At 42.0% G+C, this 21,728-nt stretch overlaps 2 protein-coding genes across 2 annotated transcripts; both read left to right on the top strand.

The window, feature by feature from the left end:
* Nucleotides 1-12,871: 12,871 nt before the first annotated feature.
* LOC105899424 (toll-like receptor 5) lies at nt 12,872-15,844 on the top strand. The gene is made up of 2 exons (XM_012826608.3): nt 12,872-12,976; nt 13,257-15,844. Exon 2 carries the CDS (start codon nt 13,258-13,260, stop codon nt 15,214-15,216), a length of 1,959 nt encoding a protein of 652 aa, XP_012682062.2. The 5' UTR covers nt 12,872-12,976; nt 13,257; the 3' UTR covers nt 15,217-15,844.
* Nucleotides 15,845-16,870: 1,026 nt separating this feature from the next.
* On the top strand, nt 16,871-20,762 carry tlr5a (toll-like receptor 5a). Its single transcript, XM_012826592.3, has 2 exons — nt 16,871-17,240; nt 17,879-20,762. The coding sequence occupies exon 2, from the start codon at nt 17,880-17,882 to the stop codon at nt 20,529-20,531; it is 2,652 nt and encodes an 883-aa protein (XP_012682046.2). The 5' UTR covers nt 16,871-17,240; nt 17,879; the 3' UTR covers nt 20,532-20,762.
* The last annotated feature ends 966 nt before the right edge of the window (nt 20,763-21,728 follow it).

Below are 21,728 nucleotides of genomic sequence, written 5' to 3'. Positions count from 1 at the left end.
AGTTTACTGGTTTTAGGATTGGACAAGATTCAGCCGGAGATGCAGAGTTCACAATAGCGCTGTCACCCACGGCTGGAGAAGGCGTTCTGAATTTTACATGTGATCACAATTGGTTTATAAGTCCAGTCTTCACTGATGGTACTTTCTGGGACCCACACGTATACGCCCTCTCTGTGACTTGCATGTTTCAGTCGTAATTTCTGGCCTGACAATTAAGTTTCTGTGAGTCTCCACTCCCTTCCTACAGATAGTTTCCCTATCTCATCTGTCTCCTGCCCAGGCTGCCCTATGACCTTGGAATTTATGTCACTGGTCATCCTAAACTTGAAAGCATGTGCTTTGAATGTTATCTTAGGCCCCTCTGTCTGAAACCTGTTTTCCAACTGCCTTTACTGGTTAAATGGGCATACATTGTTAATAGAAATAAAATGTTAATAAATTCATACCTAAACTGAATGTATCTTACAATACACACACACACACACACAAGCACACCTACAAGTACACACACACACACACACAATTTTCTATACAACAACTTCCCAATCAAGTGCACACACACTCACTCACATACACACACACTCACACACACACACTCACACGCATACACACACACTCACACACATACACACACACACACACACACACAAACACACATACACACACACACACCTACAAGTACACACACACACTCACACACACGGCTTATTTAGCTTCTGTATGTTTACTATACGGCTCTGGTATGCCTTTTTGATGCATGCAACCGAGGACTTCCAACACACACACACACACACTGCATACACACAGAAACACACACACACACACACACACTCACACACACACACACACACACACACACACACACACACACACACACACATGCATACACACACACACACACATACACACACATGCATACACACACATGCATACACACACACACACACATGCATACACACACACACACACATGCATACACACACACACAAACTAGCTTTCTGTCTCCTTCATCTTACCAGTGCACACTAGCTTTCTGTCTCCTTCATCTTACAAGTGCACACTAGCTTTCTGTCTCCTTCATCTTACCAGGAAGTGTTAACACTCCTTACAGCTTTTTAAACTTCTCACACAACATTTCTGGAGCCTCTCATTCATCTCAACAGAAAAATCCCGCTTCAAATCTGCAAACCCATTAGCTAGTTCTCAGCCTTTGACTCGGTTTTCAATTTCATAAAACATTTTTTGCAAGACATTACACACAAAGTTGACTTTCTAAGACACAATGATCATCCCCTGAGCACTTGTGTGCATTTTTAAGGCACTCCACCTCGAAATGCAAGACATACCAGTTGTGGTCAGGAGGACATTGGTTGTGATGATTCTTACTTAACACTTTGAAATGCACTGTGCTGCATGTCTGCCTAAGTGGCCCCGCATTTATGTGTTGATCAGATGTATTTCAGTCTGCTGTAATGCCATATTACATAATCATATGAATAGTTGTGTTTACCATTTGACACAAAAGTTAGATTTTGAAAAGGGATTATTGAGTGTTTAATTTCGCTGGAGATCTGTGGAGTTTTGAAAAACGAGACCAAGTTTCAGAAAATGTGTGTAAGGTGTCGTAAAAAAGAAAACCAGAGAGAGGGCAGAGATCCCTGTGTATCCACAGTTGTCATATTTCCTATATTTTGTGCATCCCCTTCCAAATAACCAATGACTGGACATGCTCTGTACTTCCACTGCACTGACTGTTGCGCAAAACAGCAGAGCCATTTCGTCCAAACTCTTATTTCCTGATAACAATTTTTTTATACAACAACTTCCCAATAACCAATTACTCAACTGACAGCCGCACGCACGCACGCACGCACGCACGCACGCACGCACGCACGCACGCACGCACGCACGCACGCACGCACGCACGCACGCACGCACGCACGCACGCACGCACGCACACACTAACAGCCATTCAAGGTTCTGGTTTCTCCTCCCCCCTGGCGTTCTCCCACATTTGGACTCTTGGCGTTTTCACCTGCGGTATTTGTGTGTTAGTTGGGTTTGGGCTGTGAAGACTTGAGTTCACGATATTAAATGCCAGTGCTTACTAAATGAGCACATGGTGCAGCCAGTGAAAGGGATTTGTGTGTAGAGTTTTGCACAAAAAGTTTAACAAATCTGACTCATGTGTGAAAGCAGGGAATAGTGTTTATAGTTTGGGGAAATGGGTCTGTCTTTTGGTACATGGCGTCATGGTTTGGGATGTTTAGTTAGTAGGCCCAGTTATAGTGTGTAAGCGGATGTGAAAAATGGGAATATTCAGTCAGAAATCCATGCCATGTAGGGTCAGGGAACAGAGGATGAGAGAGAAAGAGAGAGAGAGAGAGAGAGAATGAGTGAGAGAGAGAGAGAATGAGAGAGAGAAAGAAAGAGTGAGAGAGAGAGAGAGAGATTCATATTCCATCATATTTCACTGTTGTTGAAGAGTTTGTGTTTGGGCCATTAGGGAGTTCATTGTGAGGTCATAATATTCCTGGCGGCATACCAAACTGGCTTGCTCTTTAGGGTGTGTGTGTGTGTGTGTGTGTGTGTGTGTGTGTGTGTGTGTGTGTGTGTGTGTGTGTGTGTGTGTGTGTGTGTGTGTGTGTGTGTGTGTGTGTGTGTCACCAAGACCAAACAATAAGATTGTGCATTTTGCATGGCCCAATTCAATACCTCAGAAATGTAGGGTGGAGCAAGTCATTAAGGCCTAGACTTCTCTAAGATTAGTCAGCTTGGTGCTGTCAGGTGTAAACTCGAACACATATTGCGAAGACGAGGCCATGGAGTAGGATCTTAAAAATGTCTCCTTGCTTGGATTTTGCTCTTCCTCACTCAACATCTTTGTTAGAATTTCTTTGTTGACGTGGAAAGTAGGTTAAGGCTCTCATGGTGTTATCTGCTGCCATCTTGTTTGGTGGTCAGTCACTCCTAAATGGAATGCATGAGCAAGCAATTACAATACTATAACCACATTATACGACGCCATTCTGGGGACCTCTCTCTGTGTGCCTTGGATTTCCTCTGCTTATTCTAACCCAGCAGAGTGACTGTCGTTAAATCCCTTAAGATCTCCAGAAAGCATATCTGTTCATAAACAATCCCTTTCCCCCTCCCCTGTTCTTGTGCGAGCCTTGTTTGAATTTAATGTTTCTCGGACTCCGCTGTGCGTCTGTTAAACAATGGCCTGAAACCGAGCGGTATCAAAATATTTACACAAATTGGGACTTTCTCTTGCCGCCAAATCACCAACAGACTGTAAAAAAACACAGCTGGCAAAATCCTGTCTCCCTTTTATATTCTGTCCGAGAAAGCCCCCTCCACGTGAAGCCTGGGTGGACACAGCATTCCTTTAAAGCCCCATCTCTCGTAATCAGCCAGACCCCTCTGCCAAGAGACACAGACCAGCAGTAATCTGCTTTTATTCAGAACGCTCCCAGAATTCAATCATCCACATTCCAGAAAATTAGATGTGGCACGGAGATCGAGCTCTCTACACAAACTGGGCCACCTTCCTCACCTCAGAGACATGGGAGCTGATGAATTTAAGAAGAAGGACATTTGGGAATATATGTATGTATATCAATTGGTAAGCAGGCAGTCTGTCAGCTTTCTCGACTTGTCTATGTGGTTTCTTGAGTTACAGCTTGTACATCCTCATAAAAGACCTTTGCTTTGACAGTCTTCTCCTTAATATTTTCCATGTAATTCCTGTAGAACCTTTTTAGTTACTTAAATATATTTCAACACATTGACGGCTAAGTATGCTGAAGGGACCAGAGCAAAATAAAATCGCAACAAAATAATGCTAACACAGTTGTATACCAATACAGTTGTATACTAACACAGTTGTATACTTGTTTCAAAGGTGCAAACATTCCCAGTTCCAAATTGCATAAAGCAGGCAAGACTTTCGGTAGACTTTCACTTGACTTTAGTTCATGTGGTTGCTTGGAGATATCCATGTCATGAGTTCAAATCTGAGGGTACACAGTTATCATTGTGTGTCCTCATCTACCTTACTGCAAAAGCTGTTTAGGAGGAACTGTTTTGAAAGTGAATATTCAGCTGCAGCTCTTTTTTGTTGTTGTTTTGGAACGAGTTGATCAAGCCCCGAGCTGCAAGAGGCTTTCCGCTCTGTCGTATTGAGGCTCCGGCCTCCCTCCCTTCTGCGAGCACATGATTTATACACCCTGATATTTATCTGGGACTACCAACCCTGTGAACATAATTTTTTTTGTTTCTGAAGGGACAACAGGAAGGTGTGGTAGGGGTAAGAAAAACATTGTGAATAATGGCTCTGTACTGTGTTGTTGTATGTCTAGTGCAGTTTTTGGCGGGCTTTAAATGTGGGGGCTTTCAGGCTGGCCAAGACAAGATCCTAACTAAAACATTCAGTGTTTGTTTTCTCAGTGTTTGGACTTCTTTACTTGTAACGAAAAAGTTTTTCCAGTGAACCAGTAGGTGTTTCGCATTGGTTCACGTGAAAAAGAAGGTATGTACACATTTGAATAATAAAGAAAATGTATTGGAATGAGTTCTTGCGACCACGGTGACATACATGGATCCAGTGATATCAAAAGGGGTAAACTATGAAGTTGTTTTTTGACAAAAAAAGTAACTCCATTTATAGACCCCTAAAATATTCTTTTAATACGTTGCAGGTGAGTAGTTGTGACGCAACGTTAGGAAAATAATACAGTTCCTCTGATTATATGGACCAGCCCAGCGAGGTCATTTCCAGAGAGGAAAGGTCCGCTGCCCTGATATGCGTACGCCCCTCTCCTGGCTGTCCCTCAAAGGCCTCTGGGACAGCATGGTACAGGGAGGCTACGCCAGTGCACTTCCTGCCTTGTCCTCCTCCACTTCCAGCAAAACACCTATCTGATTTGCTTTGAGGTGTTCATCATATGATGCCAATCTGTATCTGTTTTATCAGTCAGTCACAGTCACAAGTGTTGGTGGCACCACTGTTGGTGGCACCACTTGTGAGCACCAGAATGAGGGTTTTCTGAGTAACTGCAAAAACACATTGACGTTGGAAAAAAGAGACGGCATTTCCTCATGTCTTTCTTCCATTCTTCCACGTCTCCCCCCCCCTGTTTGTTTTCCAGTGACCTTTAAAATGTCGCCTTTAAATGCCTTTAGGGTGATTCACAGGAAAGGATACCTGCAATGAAACTCTTTCCATAAATACATCTCATCTGATGTTCATGAATCTCTGTTAATAGGCATTACCCTGGAAAAAGAAAGGCATGGTTCCATGGTAGCCAGTATAGGGGTGTGAAAGAGGAGGAAATGTAAGTCACCTTTACACAGACACACAGAAGAGACAGACGGCAGGATGTTCAAGGCACCTTTCTTCCTCCCGCACCCAATCTGATACAGAATGCTGAGACTTACTGTAGATCAGGACTGATGAAAACACTGATGTAAAAAATTGATTCATCATTCATGAATAGGCTATATCCCGTATGCCCGTAATTGGATGTAATCAGTTGCCAATATTTGTTCTCCCTGATTCACCAGAATACTAAATGAATCAATGTTATTTTAAGACACAAATGTATTGTACCAGCTTGTATGTATAAAACGAAGATCATTTTCCCTGTTCCATTGGATCTCAGGAAAATAATAAAATTACAGTTCAAGTAACTCAGTCTTTTCCCATATGCAAATTTAGAATTAAAATGGAAATGCATAGTTGATTATGGATCTGTCGTGGCCAAAACATGCCTTAAATATTTTCAGAATGATTCACCCAACTCCTTTAAAGTTATGAAACCACTTTGATATTGGAAGAACAAGCTGACACATTCGACACCATGGTTCAGATTCTAAATGACAGTGGTTTCTGTATATTTAAAGTTTAGTCATTTAAAAAAAGTAATTATAAAACTTTCCTGACCGATAAGTGTGACAAATTTGGTCGGATTTTAAATCGGACATAAACATTGTATTACCGTCCATTCATTTAGCCTCAAAGCAAACGTCATGCCATTATTTAAAACGTTTGCTGAAAAGTCTATAGGTCCATCTAGACTTAATATTGGACTGCGCATGGTAAGTCTGTAGCCAAATATAGAAAACACTTTAATTTAAACGTGAAAGGTGGGTGGGGTTGGGGTTAAAGCGTAGGTCACTCTTTACGTGTCAAGAGTATCCCTGACTGTTCCCTGACGCTGACTCGTTGGGAGGAGAAAGTTATTGGAAGACGAGAAAGCAACTGCCTCTGTCCAAACTTCCTTCCTCTACACTCAGAACCATGGAATGGTTTATAAAAGGCTGCAGCGAGGATCACCGGACAGCATTTATCCACTCTACTTTGATATTCAGGTCGTGACACGCCATAAAACTCTAAGCGTACATTCCCATCTAAAATGTGTAAGAAGTTTTTGAGCTTTTCGACGATGGCCGTGTGTCTGCAAATTATCCTGACTTTGGCGTTCCTCTTGGAAGTGGAATCGAACATTGGTTTCTGTGTGGATAAGCAGTGCTTCAGTGTTCATGAGGACATGGCAGATTTTTCTGCCGCAAAAGAAGTTTGTGAACAGTCTCGAGGACATTTATTGACAGTACGATCGACTGCAACAAACAGCTCAATCTCAACGTTACTGGGTAGCCTCGTGGGAGAGTTTTGGATCGGGCTACACTTTGATGGTAGCTGTCCCGTATCCGCCTCTGGTTTGAAAGGATACAAATGGATAACGGGAGAAGAAGAAGGTGACTTTCGCAACTGGGGCAACGACGACGATCTTTGCCCTACCTCTCGGCGGTGCGTAACGGTATCCGCAGGCGATCTCAAGTGGAGGGAGAGACCGTGTACTGATAACGCCGCTGGATTTATATGTGAGTTTGGCTCTGATATAAGTTGTCAACAACTCCAGTCAGAAAAGCACTCCCAGATCCAAACGTATCAGACACCATTTAATTTTGAGGGACCTGACTTGACAATTGTACCGTTTGGAAGTGTGGCGAAGTTCGATGATGGGGCGCAGTACATTTGCATTGGAGATTGGCATAAATCGCCCTGGAGCTGCGAGGTCCTCAACGGCGGCTGCGAGCACAAGTGTACCACCGTCAACAGCAAACGTGTGTGCACCTGTCCTCCTGGCTACTTGGTTGACAGCAACGGTCGGTCTTGCAGTCCATCTGCAAACGATCCTTGCGCGCAATCTAGATGTGAGCACGTCTGCATTCCGCAAAATGGAAGTTTCAGCTGTCTTTGTAATCATGGTTTTTCTCTGGATGCGGATGGCAAGAGCTGCAAGGACATAGATGACTGCGCAGATGAAAGGATTTGTGCAGGGGCTCACGTGAGCTGCGAAAATACTCACGGAGGTTTCGAATGCACTTGCGAGAAGGGGTTTGAAATGGAAAAAGGCTTTTGTGTTGATATCAACGAATGCTTTAATGGACCATGTGAACACAACTGTATCAACACAGCTGGCAGTTACAAGTGTTCTTGCTGGGAGGGATACAAGATATCAGAGGAAGACCATCTCGTTTGCAAATTGCATTGCCCACACAGTGAATGCCCAGCTGTCTGTGACCCCAACGACATTTATGACTGTAAATGCCCAGAGGGTTTCATCCTGGACGTTAGATCAAATGGCAGGTTCTGTGTTGATATTGACGAGTGCAACATGTTTGCTTGCGATCAGCACTGTGACAACAGCTTTGGCGGCTACACTTGTTGGTGTGGTGAAGGATACAATTTGGTTGGTGAGTTTCGATGTGAGCCAATTGATGGATCAGGCTTCACGCCGCCATACGACCCCGTCAGCCCGACCATCAAGTACACGACAGAGAGCCCATCAGTGGTAACAGCCGGTAGTCTCCTTGGAATTATTGTTTGCACTGTGTGTGGCTTACTTGCCCTGTTTCTGCTGGCTCACCACTGCATGAAGCGTCGAAGCGAACATGCGCTCATCGGTGCGCGTAAAAGCAATGACTTGCATGACTTGGAACAAATTACCACTGGACACTACAAACCCAACTTTTCAGACACACAGCTGAAAGGAGAGAGATAGTTAATGCCATTTTGCTTTTTAAACGAATCGCTACGTTTTGCCTGTACCCTGAGTGAGGATTTGTGGCACAAACAGAACAGGACCTACAGCTGACCCCCTGGGGGCCTGCGGGAATTCACCTCCACCACAGGAGGAGAGGATGAAGGATATTTTTTCGTACTGTTTATATTCATGTAATACAAAGGACTATGAGGGGAGACAGGGGAATCACTTGTAAAAAAAAAAACGTGTTTGTTGGGTGAAAATGTTTATTTTTATCAGGTATTGAAAGCCTTGTACACTTATATAATAAATACCCCTATTCAATCAAAACAAACTCTTGTATGTGTCCCAAAACTTACGAGGGTCTCAATTATCTAGCTGATTTGCTTTTCTTTGTATAAAGACACAATATGTTTGCAACCAAAAATATGTTCAATCCCCAACCAGTTTGTATCATTGTCATTCAATGTATTTGTAGTCTGATAAAATCCCTTACTATGGGTAAATCAAGTCTGAGTTATAATCCTTAAGCATTTAAATATGTGCTTAAAATAAGCCCTTTTTATTCAAACCTTATGTATGCCACCCTGAGTCAAGTTGTCTCAAATCAGCTGCTGTACATCTGATATTCAGAATCTGCATTCCCAACCCCCTCGATGTCTTGGAGATGTCCACAAGCTTTATAGACATAGGGTGGGTTTCCCAAAGTTTTCGTAACGCTACGTCATTCGTAAGTCATGCCTGTTCCCAAGACGTCCTTAGTTAAATATGCCTTCCGTAAGAGATACTATTGTAAGGTTGGTCTGGACCACTCTTAGCCATACCTTAACACAGTTTTCTGATAAAACAAACGTTTCAGAGCCGGGAAATGTTGTGCTGGTGTCTGGACACTGACTGCAACGTCAGACCAAGATACAGTATATGTTGCATTACATTTGGTAATGCCGTTCATTTTTAATCCCTTCCAAATAAAAATCTATGAGTCTAGTTTACAGTTGTCTCTATTGGGTAACTTTCTTATTGTGAGTTGCATAGTATTTCTTGTTGATGTTCTTTGTAATAATGGTCACCTGAGTTATAATGTTATAATGAATAATAATACACGATGCCAAGAAACATGGATTCAGCCTCTTATAAGGTATATGTAGGAAGGTATCTCTTTGGGTAACTCTTAAGAGTTTGTTTGGGAACCCCGTAAAGAAGTAAACAACTTTAGTAAGGTATACCGTTTAAGTATTCGTAAAGTATTTTTTGGAAAAGCCACCCCAGGAGCCCAGAGCCTTCTTGACACATCAGTCGTAAGATGTACCTGAAGATGTAGGCCTTGCTGCACTTAACTTTTTAAGGTGTTTCCCAGAGCGCCCTTGGACTCAAGTATGCTTCTGTGGACACGCGGCTTCACGCACTGCAGACACGGACGTGCTCATGGGTGTCTCCAAAGTATCGCCTAGTTTTGCTGTTGCGGATACGTCTCTCAGCGCACAGGCTCAATCATAGTGTTTAAACTAATATCTCTATGTCGTGTGAGTACAGCAAACACTGATTGTCATTTTTGTATCGGCCTATATAAACTTTCCACTTAAGGTAGGTTATACCTTCCCTAGGAGATACTTTCGTAAGGTTGGTCTGGACCACTCTAAAATCTGTAAACTGTGTTAAGGTAGTTATGTTGTGTCAGTGTCTGGACGTATGCATGGACGTGGTAAGACCAAGATATGTGTTGCATTAGCAACACTACATTGTGTGCTTTATTAGATAAATACAATAAAAACAGTATACAATTAATTCCTAGGTCGTTTTTATCCCTTTGAAATGCAAATATACAAGTAACTTCTGAGACTACCACATTCTTTATTTTGGAACTTTAAAAGAATTGACTTGCATTTCTTTTTGATGTCTTTTATAGTAATGTTTATTTATAACCTACACGTAAACTACATGTAAAGCGTTAACAGAGGGAGAATAATTCGAATAAAAAATTGCACGTGTGACTGCCCTCAAGCTGGAGGAGAAAGACGCTGGAAGACGATTAAGCAACTGGTTCAAATGTCGACCTGCACCTGTGCATTTGTTATACCTGGTGTCGAAGTTAATAGCAGCTGTTTTGCTGAGAGATTCACCTTCTTTTGTTAACATTGTTTCTCCGTGGATGTGTAACAGGAACTAACAAATACGTCGAAGACATCTCAGACTAAACGATCTCTAGCTCAGGCCCTCACTTGAGACTGCAATATACGATAACAAGTGCATACGTGGTTTTGCATGGGGAGAAAAACAATCTCACAGCGAGATGATTTGGCCAATGATATTTTGATTTCAAACAATGTAGGCCTAATTTAGCCTGAGCTGTTTTAGCCTATCTGTTGCACTAATATAACTGACCCTTGGCAGCCTGCGGAGTTTGACTCTGAAGCAGCATGGGTAATAATATGACTATTTTGTATATTTGTGTAATTAAATGAATACACGTACACAGGCAACTATTTATTTCTCATTAACACAACAGACTGGATTGGATGGATCAGTTTGATCAGTGGGATAAAAAATATCCTTGGGGGAAAATAATTTGTATTTAAAATCATCACTAGCCCCTGATTTTCAGTCAATTCATCTTCTGTTCTGAAGATGTTCACCTGTGCAATAACTGACTCCATATAATTATAGAAATATGAATCATTCAAGGAAGAGCTGGAAAAAATCTTTGGGACTGATATTCCCCTGGACCCTTTATTTTTTTTACTGGAAAAAACACAAGAAGAATTGTTTACTAAGGACCAGTGCTATATGTTACATATTTTGTTGATGATTGCTACAAAAAATATTACTATTAACTGGATGAAGCCTAGCCCCCCTACATTAGCTCAGTGGATACAAAAAGTCAGACAGGTCAATACAATGGAAAATATGACTGCTATCCTTCAGTTAAAAGTACCTATATTCGTATGAAGATGGACACCTGTTATTCTTTACCTGAATTAAGAATATCAATCTGTCTAGTGTGTGATGTATCTCTGTAACATTACTCTACCTGTATGTAGCCAACGTAAGTGGTGACTGAAGCTGAACCTTAAGGTGACTTTGTTTTTATTTTATATTTGATGTCGTACCACAAAAATTGCCTGCAAGGTTCATTAAGGGCAATTAAGTTTAAAAAAAAAGAAATATGAATCCTTGTATGGTAAAATGTGTGTTTCCCCTGTGATTGAGGAACCGAGGAACACTTTCGTCTCATTATTTTTTGAAGATATGCCTGGGCTCATTCCAATTCATTTTATTCTCTTCTCATTTTTGCGTCATCAGTCGCTGCTTTCTATAGGCTATCAGATTGGTGAGTATTAACAGTTTCAGAGACTCCTGTCCAAAATAAATGAAAGCGTTAAGTGTGGATTGACATAATTTGCCAACATAAAATCCAACCTAACATATTTCAGCTAATCATGTAGCAGACAGGGTCAAGGTGTCACTGTTTTGGTTGAACTTGCATATAGTTAGTCCCTTTTGCCCTGAACAGTGCAGTCCTTTAAAATTAGCACAATAGGAAAAAGAGACATTGTCCAGAATAACAAAAATAACTAAAATAATCCTTTCACGTATTTGTATTGAAAATGCCTCATGGCTTCCAGGAATATGGTTAATTTCTCAGGACTGAACCAACCAGGATGGGCTCAACCAGGAGTGAACCAATCCTGTTCATGGCAGTTAATGTTACCAGCTTTAAGCAAGATATTTAAAACAAGCACAGGCAACTACTGTTAGAGAAACCGTTATTTATGCAATAGATTTATTGAATCTCTATATTAATAGATGGGCTGCTTGTGACAGCTTGACAGGATGGCTTCCATAGGAACACAGTTGGTGTAGTTGGTGCTACATATTATACACATTGGATACTTCCCTTCATAGAAGGACGAGGCACTCAGATTCAACATTATGTAATGTGTTTTATGTTTGAAATAATATTTCATTGGTTTGCCTCAAAACTTGTGCACGCTGGGAAATAAATGTGATTTCTGGTTTAAGAGCGCCCTCTAGTGTTTGTATTTAGGCATAACAAGATATTTTTCATGGCCTCAAACCAGTGATGAAGGATGACGGTAAGTTTATTTAAACACAGGTTGCCATCAATAAGGTCAAGGTTGAGGACATGAGTGTCAAACACATCTCATTACTCATTAACTGCACAAAATGTCCTCTAGTTGTCAGTATAGATTGCCATAAGGATCTCATATAGGTATAGAGAAGCCTGCGTTTAAAGAATCTTCTTTATGAAGGAAGGATATAAAGATACAAAGATACATAAGAAACTAAATGTACTGTACATATATAGGCCATAGATTTAAATATTTTCATTGTGAAATTCAACATTTCATATGTTAATATCTGAATATTGGTTGATTTATATCATTAGTCAGTTCCTCCACTGGGTCCCTCTAAAGATTTCATTCTGATTAAAACTCTGTAAGAGTGTACAAATCCTTCATAAATCATTCAGGGAAAAAAAATGTAAATAAGTGTCAACACTGAGATTTAGAAAAGACGTGGAGAACGTACACTCAGCACAGTGCTACACACTCAACACAGTGCTACATCTCCTGAACGCCTTACCGTGGAAGGAGGGTGGTGCGAGCCTGTTTCACTTTCTGGACAGACAGCGCATTATCTGTTCGATAGATGTCACATGTGCCCCCATAACCTTTCATCACCCTGGAGTGGTGTTGCAAAACACTGGCTCCAAGCTTTTGGCAACAGCAAAACTTTAAATGACCTTAAATGAAAAAACGTCATAAAGCTTTTTTGGAGGAAATTCCCAGTCATGTCATAAGAACACCGGGATCTGTGTTGGTTGCTCCCTGCGAGCATATAAAGGCAGGGATCTTCAGTGAGCCGTGTTAGAGGGTGCCACTGGATCCTTGGGAGAGAAGGTGAGTGTGGCATGGAACACATACATTGAGAAAGAGGTACCGGTACACACACACCAGATACATACTGGTAAAATAGTCTTTGCATGGAGCAGGCGGCATATAAACAGACTTTAAATGTCTATGAAAACAGAGTTATAACTTGATCTGCATTTAACCAATTCAACAGCAGCCCGAGCGGCAGTTTGGGTATGTTTTGTATGTTTTCCTGTTTGTGTATGCTGTTTACAGAGAACTCTTCGGGCACAACATCAAATCATTCTGACATCTTTTTTTATTTCAGGATGATCACCAAGAGGTCAACAGCGTTATCATCACTTGGGGGGTTTATCTGCCTTCTTATGGCAAATTGCACTCAGCAATGTATAATACAAGGGCACTGGGCTTTCTGCAGTGGCAGTTCTCTTGAACAGGTGCCCCCATTGCCCCCCAATATCACACACGTGGACCTCAGTCTGAACCGCATTCGCCAACTCAGTGAAGACTCCTTCAAGGGGCTGGAGAGCCTTGTGCATCTTGACCTTGGATCACAGTGGCCAATAGGCCTCGTCATCAAGAACAACGCTTTCAGACGATTGTCCAACTTAACGTTTCTTCACTTAGGAGACAACAGAGCAATGCGCCTTGAGACGGATGCGTTTCAGGGACTGTCAAACCTCCAGACTCTGATTTTGTTGCACTCTGACCTTGACGAGTCCATTCTGTCAGGAAGTTATCTGCAGCCTCTAGTGTCCCTACAGAAGCTGGACCTCTTTGGCAACAAGTTGAAGCAATTTAAACCAGCTATGTTCTTCAGGAACATGACGGATCTCAGTGTGCTAGACCTCTCCATTAATCAAGCTAAATCTATTTGTGAAACAGATTTAGCCGCCTTTCAAGGTAAACACTTCCGCCTGCTCAGTCTATCCTCTGTCCATCTTGCTGACATGAATCCATCAGGTTTTAACTGGAAAAACTGTGGAAACCCCTTTAAAAACATGTCATTTAAAACCCTTGATATATCACTAAATGGACTGAGTGCTGACAAAGCTAAATTGTTCTTCTCTGCAATTCTGGGCACCAGGATCAACCATCTGATTCTCAGTCCAAATATCATGGGATCAGGGTTTGGAACCAGCAATAGCAAGGATCCAGATAGACTCACCTTTGACCCTCTAAAATCCAGTGGCATTCAAACCATCAATTTGTCCAGAAACTATATCAATGTTGTAAAGTCCTCTGTTTTCACATCGTTGGCTGATCTAGAGAGCATAACCATGGCCAGTAATAAAATAAACCGCATAGAGACCAATGCATTTCTTGGGTTGACAAATTTACAAAAGCTAAACCTCTCTCGTAACCTTATAGGAGAAATTTATTTTAATACATTTATGCACCTATCCAATTTGACAACGCTCGATTTGTCACACAATCATATTGGTGTGCTTCAGTATGGTGCCCTCTTTGGGCTTTCAAATCTGCTCTTTTTAAATCTCACTGGAAACTCCTTGTCTTCGGTACACAACCTTTCACCACTACCCAGTCTGCTCGAGCTGCATCTGGATGATAACAAAATTGCATCAGTGCGTGGACTTCAGGCTGCTGCAAGCAGCGCAACCACAATCTCACTCAACAGAAACAGACTGAGCAATATGGAGGACTTATATATCATACTGGCTAATTTTCCCAACATTACAAAAATTAGTGTTGGGGACAATCTAATCTCCTTTTGTTCACATAGTTCAAAGATTTCAATACCATCTAAGAACAGAGTGAAAGAACTGCATCTGCAAAACAATGCTTTGCAGTTGATATGGGGAAGAGGACAATGCCTGGATTTATTTGACAATCTTAGCGAACTGTCGTTTCTGTCTCTAAGGTCTAATTTACTGGAGTCCTTACCAGATGGACTTTTTAAGGGCCTATCATCTCTCTACATTTTGGACTTGTCCCTGAACTCTCTGACCCATCTTCCACAGGACGTATTTCCAGCGACCCTAAGACGGCTGGATCTCTCATACAACTTCCTCACTAGTCCGGATCCAGGTCTGTTTCGTTCCCTCAGTGTTGTTGACCTGAAAAAGAACCGTTTCTTCTGTGACTGCAACCTCAGGGCTTTCCAATCCTGGGCAAAACAGACCAACGGAACTTTACTTACTCCGGTTTCACAACTGCACTGCGTGTTCCCCAAAGAGCGACGTGGTGTTGCAATCGCAGAATTCACCGCAGACTTATGTGACCGGTGTCAGTGCAACTGTCCCTGAAACAGGATTTTCTTTTTGAGGTCACCGAATCAAGTTTAGGTTAGTCCTGGTAACCTCCCGGACTGTGCTGAAGGATGTCAGTATAATAAATATATGATACTATACATACTATAGGCCTATAGTATGAACTATATAAGAAGTATATCTGATGGCCAATGGAGAGTCAGGTCAGTGAGTGACAAGCTGATACGGCAAAAAGGTCAAAGTGCCAAAGACAAACATCATAACCAGATGAAATGCATAATATCTGATGAGTGGATATTTGTAATTCCAGCCCAGTTTGATTGATCATTAATGCTGAGTATTTATTATCTACATGTACAGGCATTCCAATCGTCAAGAATAAATACATTCTACTACGCAGAAATACATATTATAATGCAATTCAGAAAGTAGAAGAGGCGTAATGAGAATGTTATGTGAAAGGGATTTGCCTCTGTATCACTATATGCCAAAGAATGTTTCTTAACAGTTGCATTGCAACAGCGTAACCATATTAATTTCGGTGTGAAATGGATCATGTGCTCAATTTTATAAAGATACAATGTGATTGTCTGCACCTACCACTAGATGGTAGGATTTGAATTTAAAGGCGGTTACCTTTAATAAATAAAACAATGAAATCACAGCATATCTTGTCTTATGTTTAAAAATCACCAACAACTCTTCTCCGTGGGAGCTATTCAAAGACTGCACAGTAGGTAATGGGAGCGATACTAAATTTTAAAGATCTGGGGAGTTCGTATTTCTGCGAGGAATTCATATTTCAATGTAATTCCAGAACACCGTTTATGAATTTCCTTGATTAACCCCATGTTGGCTTACGTGTGTTGAGCTTTTTTCGGGGAACCTGTAAACATCACCTGTATACATCATCTTTTCAGCGTCAAACCTATACGTTGCAATGGCGAAAAAGACAGTATCGCAGTCTATTTCACGGAGGGGGTGCTGGAAGACCTCCTCGGGTCATACGAATAAGAAAAACTTACCATTACAATTAAAACTTAGCAATTCATCTGTGTCAGCAAAGGAGCGGGGCTGTCCTGGCAAAGAATGGTCGACCACATAAAGCGAGAGTTCAGAGCCGAGTAGCACAGAACATACTTATATATTGTTAATAAATATCTTGTGACATTTTGATTGCATTGCATACCACTCTCTTGGATGACACAGCCTAGATCACTTTAATTAGATGTTTTCAGTAGTCTGCAGGAGGGCATGACTCCAAGTGAAAATGAAATATAGGAACTTTACAGACCTAAATAATGGTAAGATTTGACTTTCACATCAGCATCATTAGTGGTCCTATAGGCTGATCTTAAAGCAGTAACAGGTTATGTTCAGAGCGTATGTTTCCATACTTAGCTTACTTCACTCTGAGTTAACATTCTCAGGTAGGTGACACCCGCTTTCAGAAATACCCCTCTGTGCAACTGCATGCTTTAATGCCGGTTTTGACGGTGCACGTCTCTCTCTCTCTCTCTCTCTCTCTCTCTCTCTCTCTCTCTCTCTCTCTCTCTCTCTCTCTCTCTCTCTCTCTCTCTCTCTCTCTCTCTCTCTCTCACACACACACACACACACACACACACACTCACCTCTATACAAAGAATAAGCAGTAGCCTAACAAGCTATACATGCTATCTAAATTCACATGGACTAGCAAAAGTGGAGAAGTTAATTTGGGAAGTTAATGCAGTACAGCAAAACGTCACATATTTGCTTAAGAACAGGCTTCCTTCAACCAGTGTTAAATACCTTTTCACAACTTAGTTGAAGACAATATCTCGACGGTGAAGGAACCTTTAATCAGAGACCTTGCAAGACCCTAATTTATTGTCAAAGGAAGTCGGGTTGTTGGTACATATGGGCTACTCCTTCTGCAATATCAGAGGGGGAGTTTCCGGCTCGTACAGTTCGGAGTAGGTTATACTGGCGATACTATCGTGCTTTGACGTGGGAGGGAGGGAAGGAAGGCATCTTAGTTTCAGAAAGTGACTAAATCCCAAACCATAAAAGAATTTCAGGTAAGTGTGGATTAAATATAGCCTGGTTTGTGAAATGGGGCAACCGTAATGTTGTCACACTATCAGTGTACAACCATGTGGAAAGAGGCGTTGGAATGCAAATACCAGATTTTAAGGATAGAACTAATTTTCTCGAAGACGAGAAAAAAAACATACACTTGCCGGTTTCGTAATGTTATGCATTGTAGGCTAGCCGTAGGTCGTAGCGTTGTATTCGCTGAATTAGTAACCGTTGAGGTGTCATTAAAGTGAATTGTCATAGTCTTCGTTATTTAAAGGCAGTTGACTTTGAGTGTGGACCTATATGCTATTACTCGAATCATGTTAATTCTAAAAAGAGTGGGAAAAGGCTGTTCATTTTTTACCATGGGATTATTCTTAACATAAGAGTGGCTTATCTCTGTCCAATATGTTGCTCAATCAGTGTTTACAGGAAGATTACACTGTGACGGAAGCATACATTTTTAACAATGTTAATGACAAGTTGGACTGTAAACAGCTATCTCGACATCGTTTGTATTAGACCATTTAACTGTAAATACGTTTTAAACAGCATGGGATACATTGCATTATGTCTGGACAGAAAAAATTACATTGTACAGCTCCCTTTTACGTTGATATATTTTCTTCTTTTCTAGGATGGCAACTAAAAAACAAATGAGAGCGTTATCACTCGGAGTGTATTTTCTCCTAGAACTGACTAAATCTGCTCAGCTCTGCAAAATGAATGGACACTGGGCATTCTGTAGTAGTACATCTCTTGAACAGGTGCCACCACTACCATCCAGCGTCACTCATGTGGACCTCAGTTTAAACCAAATTCGCCAACTCAGTGAAGATTCTTTTAGGGGCCTGGAGAGCCTTGTGCATCTCGATCTTGGATCACAGAGGCCAATAGGCCTCATCATCAAAAACAACACTTTCAGACGATTGTCCAACTTAACGTTTCTTCACTTAGGAGACAACAGAGCAATGCGCCTTGAGACGGATGCGTTTCAGGGACTGTCAAACCTCCAGACTCTGATTTTGTTGCACTCTGACCTTGACGAGTCCATTCTGTCAGGAAGTTATCTGCAGCCTCTAGTGTCCCTACAGAAGCTGGACCTCTTTGGCAACAAGTTGAAGCAATTTAAACCAGCTATGTTCTTCAGGAACATGACGGATCTCAGTGTGCTAGACCTCTCCATTAACAGAGTGAATTCTATATGTGAGACAGATTTAGCTGCCTTTCAAGATAAACACTTCCTTCTTCTGAATGTATCCACTCTCCATCTTACTGACATGAATCCATCAGGTTTTAACTGGACTAAATGTGGAAACCCCTTTAAGAACATGTCATTTGACACCCTTGATATATCACTAAATGGACTGAGTGCTGAAAAAGCAAAACTGTTCTTCTCTGCAATTCTGGGCACCAGGATCAACCATCTGATTCTCAGTCCAAATATCATGGGATCAGGGTTTGGAACCAGCAATAGCAAGGATCCAGATAGACTCACCTTTGACCCTCTAAAATCCAGTGGCATTCAAACCATCAATTTGTCCAGAAACTATATCAATATTGTAAAGTGGTCTGTGTTCAGATCATTAGTTGATCTGGTGAGCATGTCCCTGGCAGGCAATAAAATTAACGAGTTTGAGAGGGGTGCATTTCTAGGACTTGTGAATTTACAACGGCTCAACCTGTCCAATAACCTCATAGGAGAGATCTACTCGCACACCTTTCAGAACCTGCCTAACCTGATACTGCTAGATTTAACAAATAATCATATTGGTATAGTTCAGCATGAATCATTCATGGGGTTGTCAAATTTGCTTGCCTTAGATCTCACAGGAAACTCCCTCCATTCAGTGTATACCTTTGCACACCTACCCAGTCTGCAAGAGCTGCACTTGGATGACAATAAAATCACAACGTTATTCCAACTGGGGGGGTTTGCAAGCAGTGCAACCAGAATTAGGCTAAATAACAACAGACTCCGGGACATGGAAGACGTGTACATCATACTGGCCACCTCTCCCAAAATTGTAGAACTCAATTTTGGCAGCAACTTCATCTCATATTGTTCTCAAATCTCAAATTCAAACCTTTCAATACCATCTAGTAACAGTTTGCAAGAACTGTACCTGCAGAACTGTGCTTTGCAGTTAATATGGGGGCGTAAACAATGCCTTGATTTATTTGACCATCTTAATAAGCTATTGATTCTCGCCCTTGGCTCCAATCTACTGGAGTCCCTACCAAAATACATTTTTAAAGGCCTATCATCTCTCCATTATTTGGATCTGTCCTATAACTCTCTCACCCATCTTCCCCGGGACATATTTCCAGCGAGCCTTAAGCTGCTGGACGTGTCCTACAACTTCCTCAATAGGCCGGATCCAGACGTCTTCCGTTACCTCAGCGTTGTCAACCTTTACATGAACCGCTTCTTCTGCGACTGCAACCTGACGGAATTTCAGACTTGGGCCAACCGGACCAACGTAACGTTATCCGCCGGGCTTTCGCAACTGCACTGCGGGTTTCCCGAGGCGCTGCGCGGCGTGGCCCTCTCCGACTTCACGACGGACCCGTGTGAGGAGGATGACGAGCAGCTCATGCAGGCTCTGAGGTTCTGCCTGTTCATTGGCTGTTCCGCATTCCTCGCGGTCATCATCTTCGGCACCATTGCATACGCCCGTTTCCGGGGATACATCTTTGTCGTTTACAAGAAGCTGAAGGCGAGAGTCGTTGAGGGCCCTCCTCAGGCCCCGCCGCTTGACAACTTCCAGTACGACGTCTACCTGTGCTTCACAGACAGCGATTTTATCTGGGTGGAGTCGGCCCTGCTGAAGAGACTGGACTCGCAGTTTGCCGAGCAGAACCAGCTCAACTGCTGCTTTGAGGCACGGGACTTCCTACCAGGCAATGATCACCTGACCAACATCCAAAGCGCTATATGGGGCAGCCGGAAGACTCTGTGCGTGGTGTCCAAGAAGTTCCTGAAGGACAGCTGGTGCCTGGAGGCCTTCATGATGGCCCAGAGGAGAATGCTGGAGGACCTGAAGGAAGTCTTGATCGTGGTCATCGTTGGGAGCATACCCTATTTCCGGCTGATGGAGTGCGAGCCGATCAGAACCTTCGTGAAGAACCGAGAGTACTTCCAGTGGCCGGACGACACCCAGGACCTGGAGTGGTTCTTCGACAGGCTCATAGTGAAGATTTTCAAGGACTCACAGGTCAAACATCCCAAGGGCCCCAAGGATGGGCCAGATGTTGAGCTACATGCAGTCAGGCAGGTTGAGACTTGACGTCTTTCTTTCGTAGCTTTTGTTTGTTCAATAATTCCATGCAAGTCACTTCCACAAACTCAGACTGCCCAGCATTGCACAGATTTTTGTATCCCTGGAGGGCCTGAAATACCATGCTCCTTTTCTGGCATAACCTGGGTGTTTCTCAAAACCCTCTTTTATATATATATATATATATAATAATTGTCAGACTTTAATCGCACAAGCGACACACTGCACACTGCAACACACGCGAATACATGGAGGCGACACAGGACACACGCAGGCCTGAGGTCGTTTGTGAATTTATCTTCTGCATTTATCCCATCCCGGACTGTCCTTCCTCCAGGACCCCAGGAGCAGTGGGCAGCTTTTTAAGCGCCCGGGGACCAGGTGAGGTGAACCGTCTGTCTTGGTCAGGGACCGACGAAGAGTGTTCTGTTCTTTTGCATGTTTTTTCATGCTGTGGAAGACTGCAAGTAAATGGCCGAAGAAGAGAAAGCTAATCCATTCACTCAGCTTGTCAGTTCAACTGTACTGTTAAATGGATTGTTGTGATGAATCCTTTATAATATATGAAATGCAACTGATTTCTTTGATTGCTTCAGTGTGTTTAAAGGATTTTTCTAAGCACGAAGATAAATAGGACTTGATGCATAATGTGGGAAAGCGAGCCTATTTATTTTCATAGACCTTTATTAGAAAATGTCTCTATTGAGAAAATATGAAAATCTAGTAAGCCACATCATGCCCAAGAGACCAATCCTCCACTGAGGAGTAACAGGAAGAGAACATGCTGAAGTTTGTTCTGTTTTTCCACCACTGGGGGGCGCTATAAGCTGCAGTTGCAGTTTGTTACCATGAATAAATTAATAAATAAAATACACTTGATAATGTTTGAAACCCATTTAATGACACATTTCAAATGACGTTTGTATGAAAGTGGTTATTTGATACCATTATTTTTGTCACCATTGTAATGTAGTCTAACTAGAGTCAGTCTCTGTGTACACTGTATTGTTTTATGGAAAAATGTACTATTCTTTCAGGAAGTGGTTAAATCAAAATCGGAGTTTATCAAATTTGCTGAAAATCTTCTAGCAGTTGTCTTGGGACATGGGGGTACTCTTTTGACATTTTCTCGGTTCTGCTTTTATCTCCTGTTAACATTTCCAAATCAGAATGTTGGATTGCATTCTCTCTTTCACCATATCCCTC

Source organism: Clupea harengus, chromosome 15 (genome assembly GCF_900700415.2).
Source record: "Clupea harengus chromosome 15, Ch_v2.0.2, whole genome shotgun sequence".
NCBI classification, from domain to species: domain Eukaryota; kingdom Metazoa; phylum Chordata; class Actinopteri; order Clupeiformes; family Clupeidae; genus Clupea; species Clupea harengus.
Note: the sequence above shows the minus strand (reverse complement) of the source record. Positions and strands in the feature narration are given on the sequence as shown.

Coding starts and splice junctions, on each gene's coding strand:
- LOC105899424 (XM_012826608.3), top strand. CDS start 13,258: ATGATCACCAAGAGGTCAACAGCGTTATCATCACTTGGGGGGTTTATC.
- tlr5a (XM_012826592.3), top strand. CDS start 17,880: ATGGCAACTAAAAAACAAATGAGAGCGTTATCACTCGGAGTGTATTTT.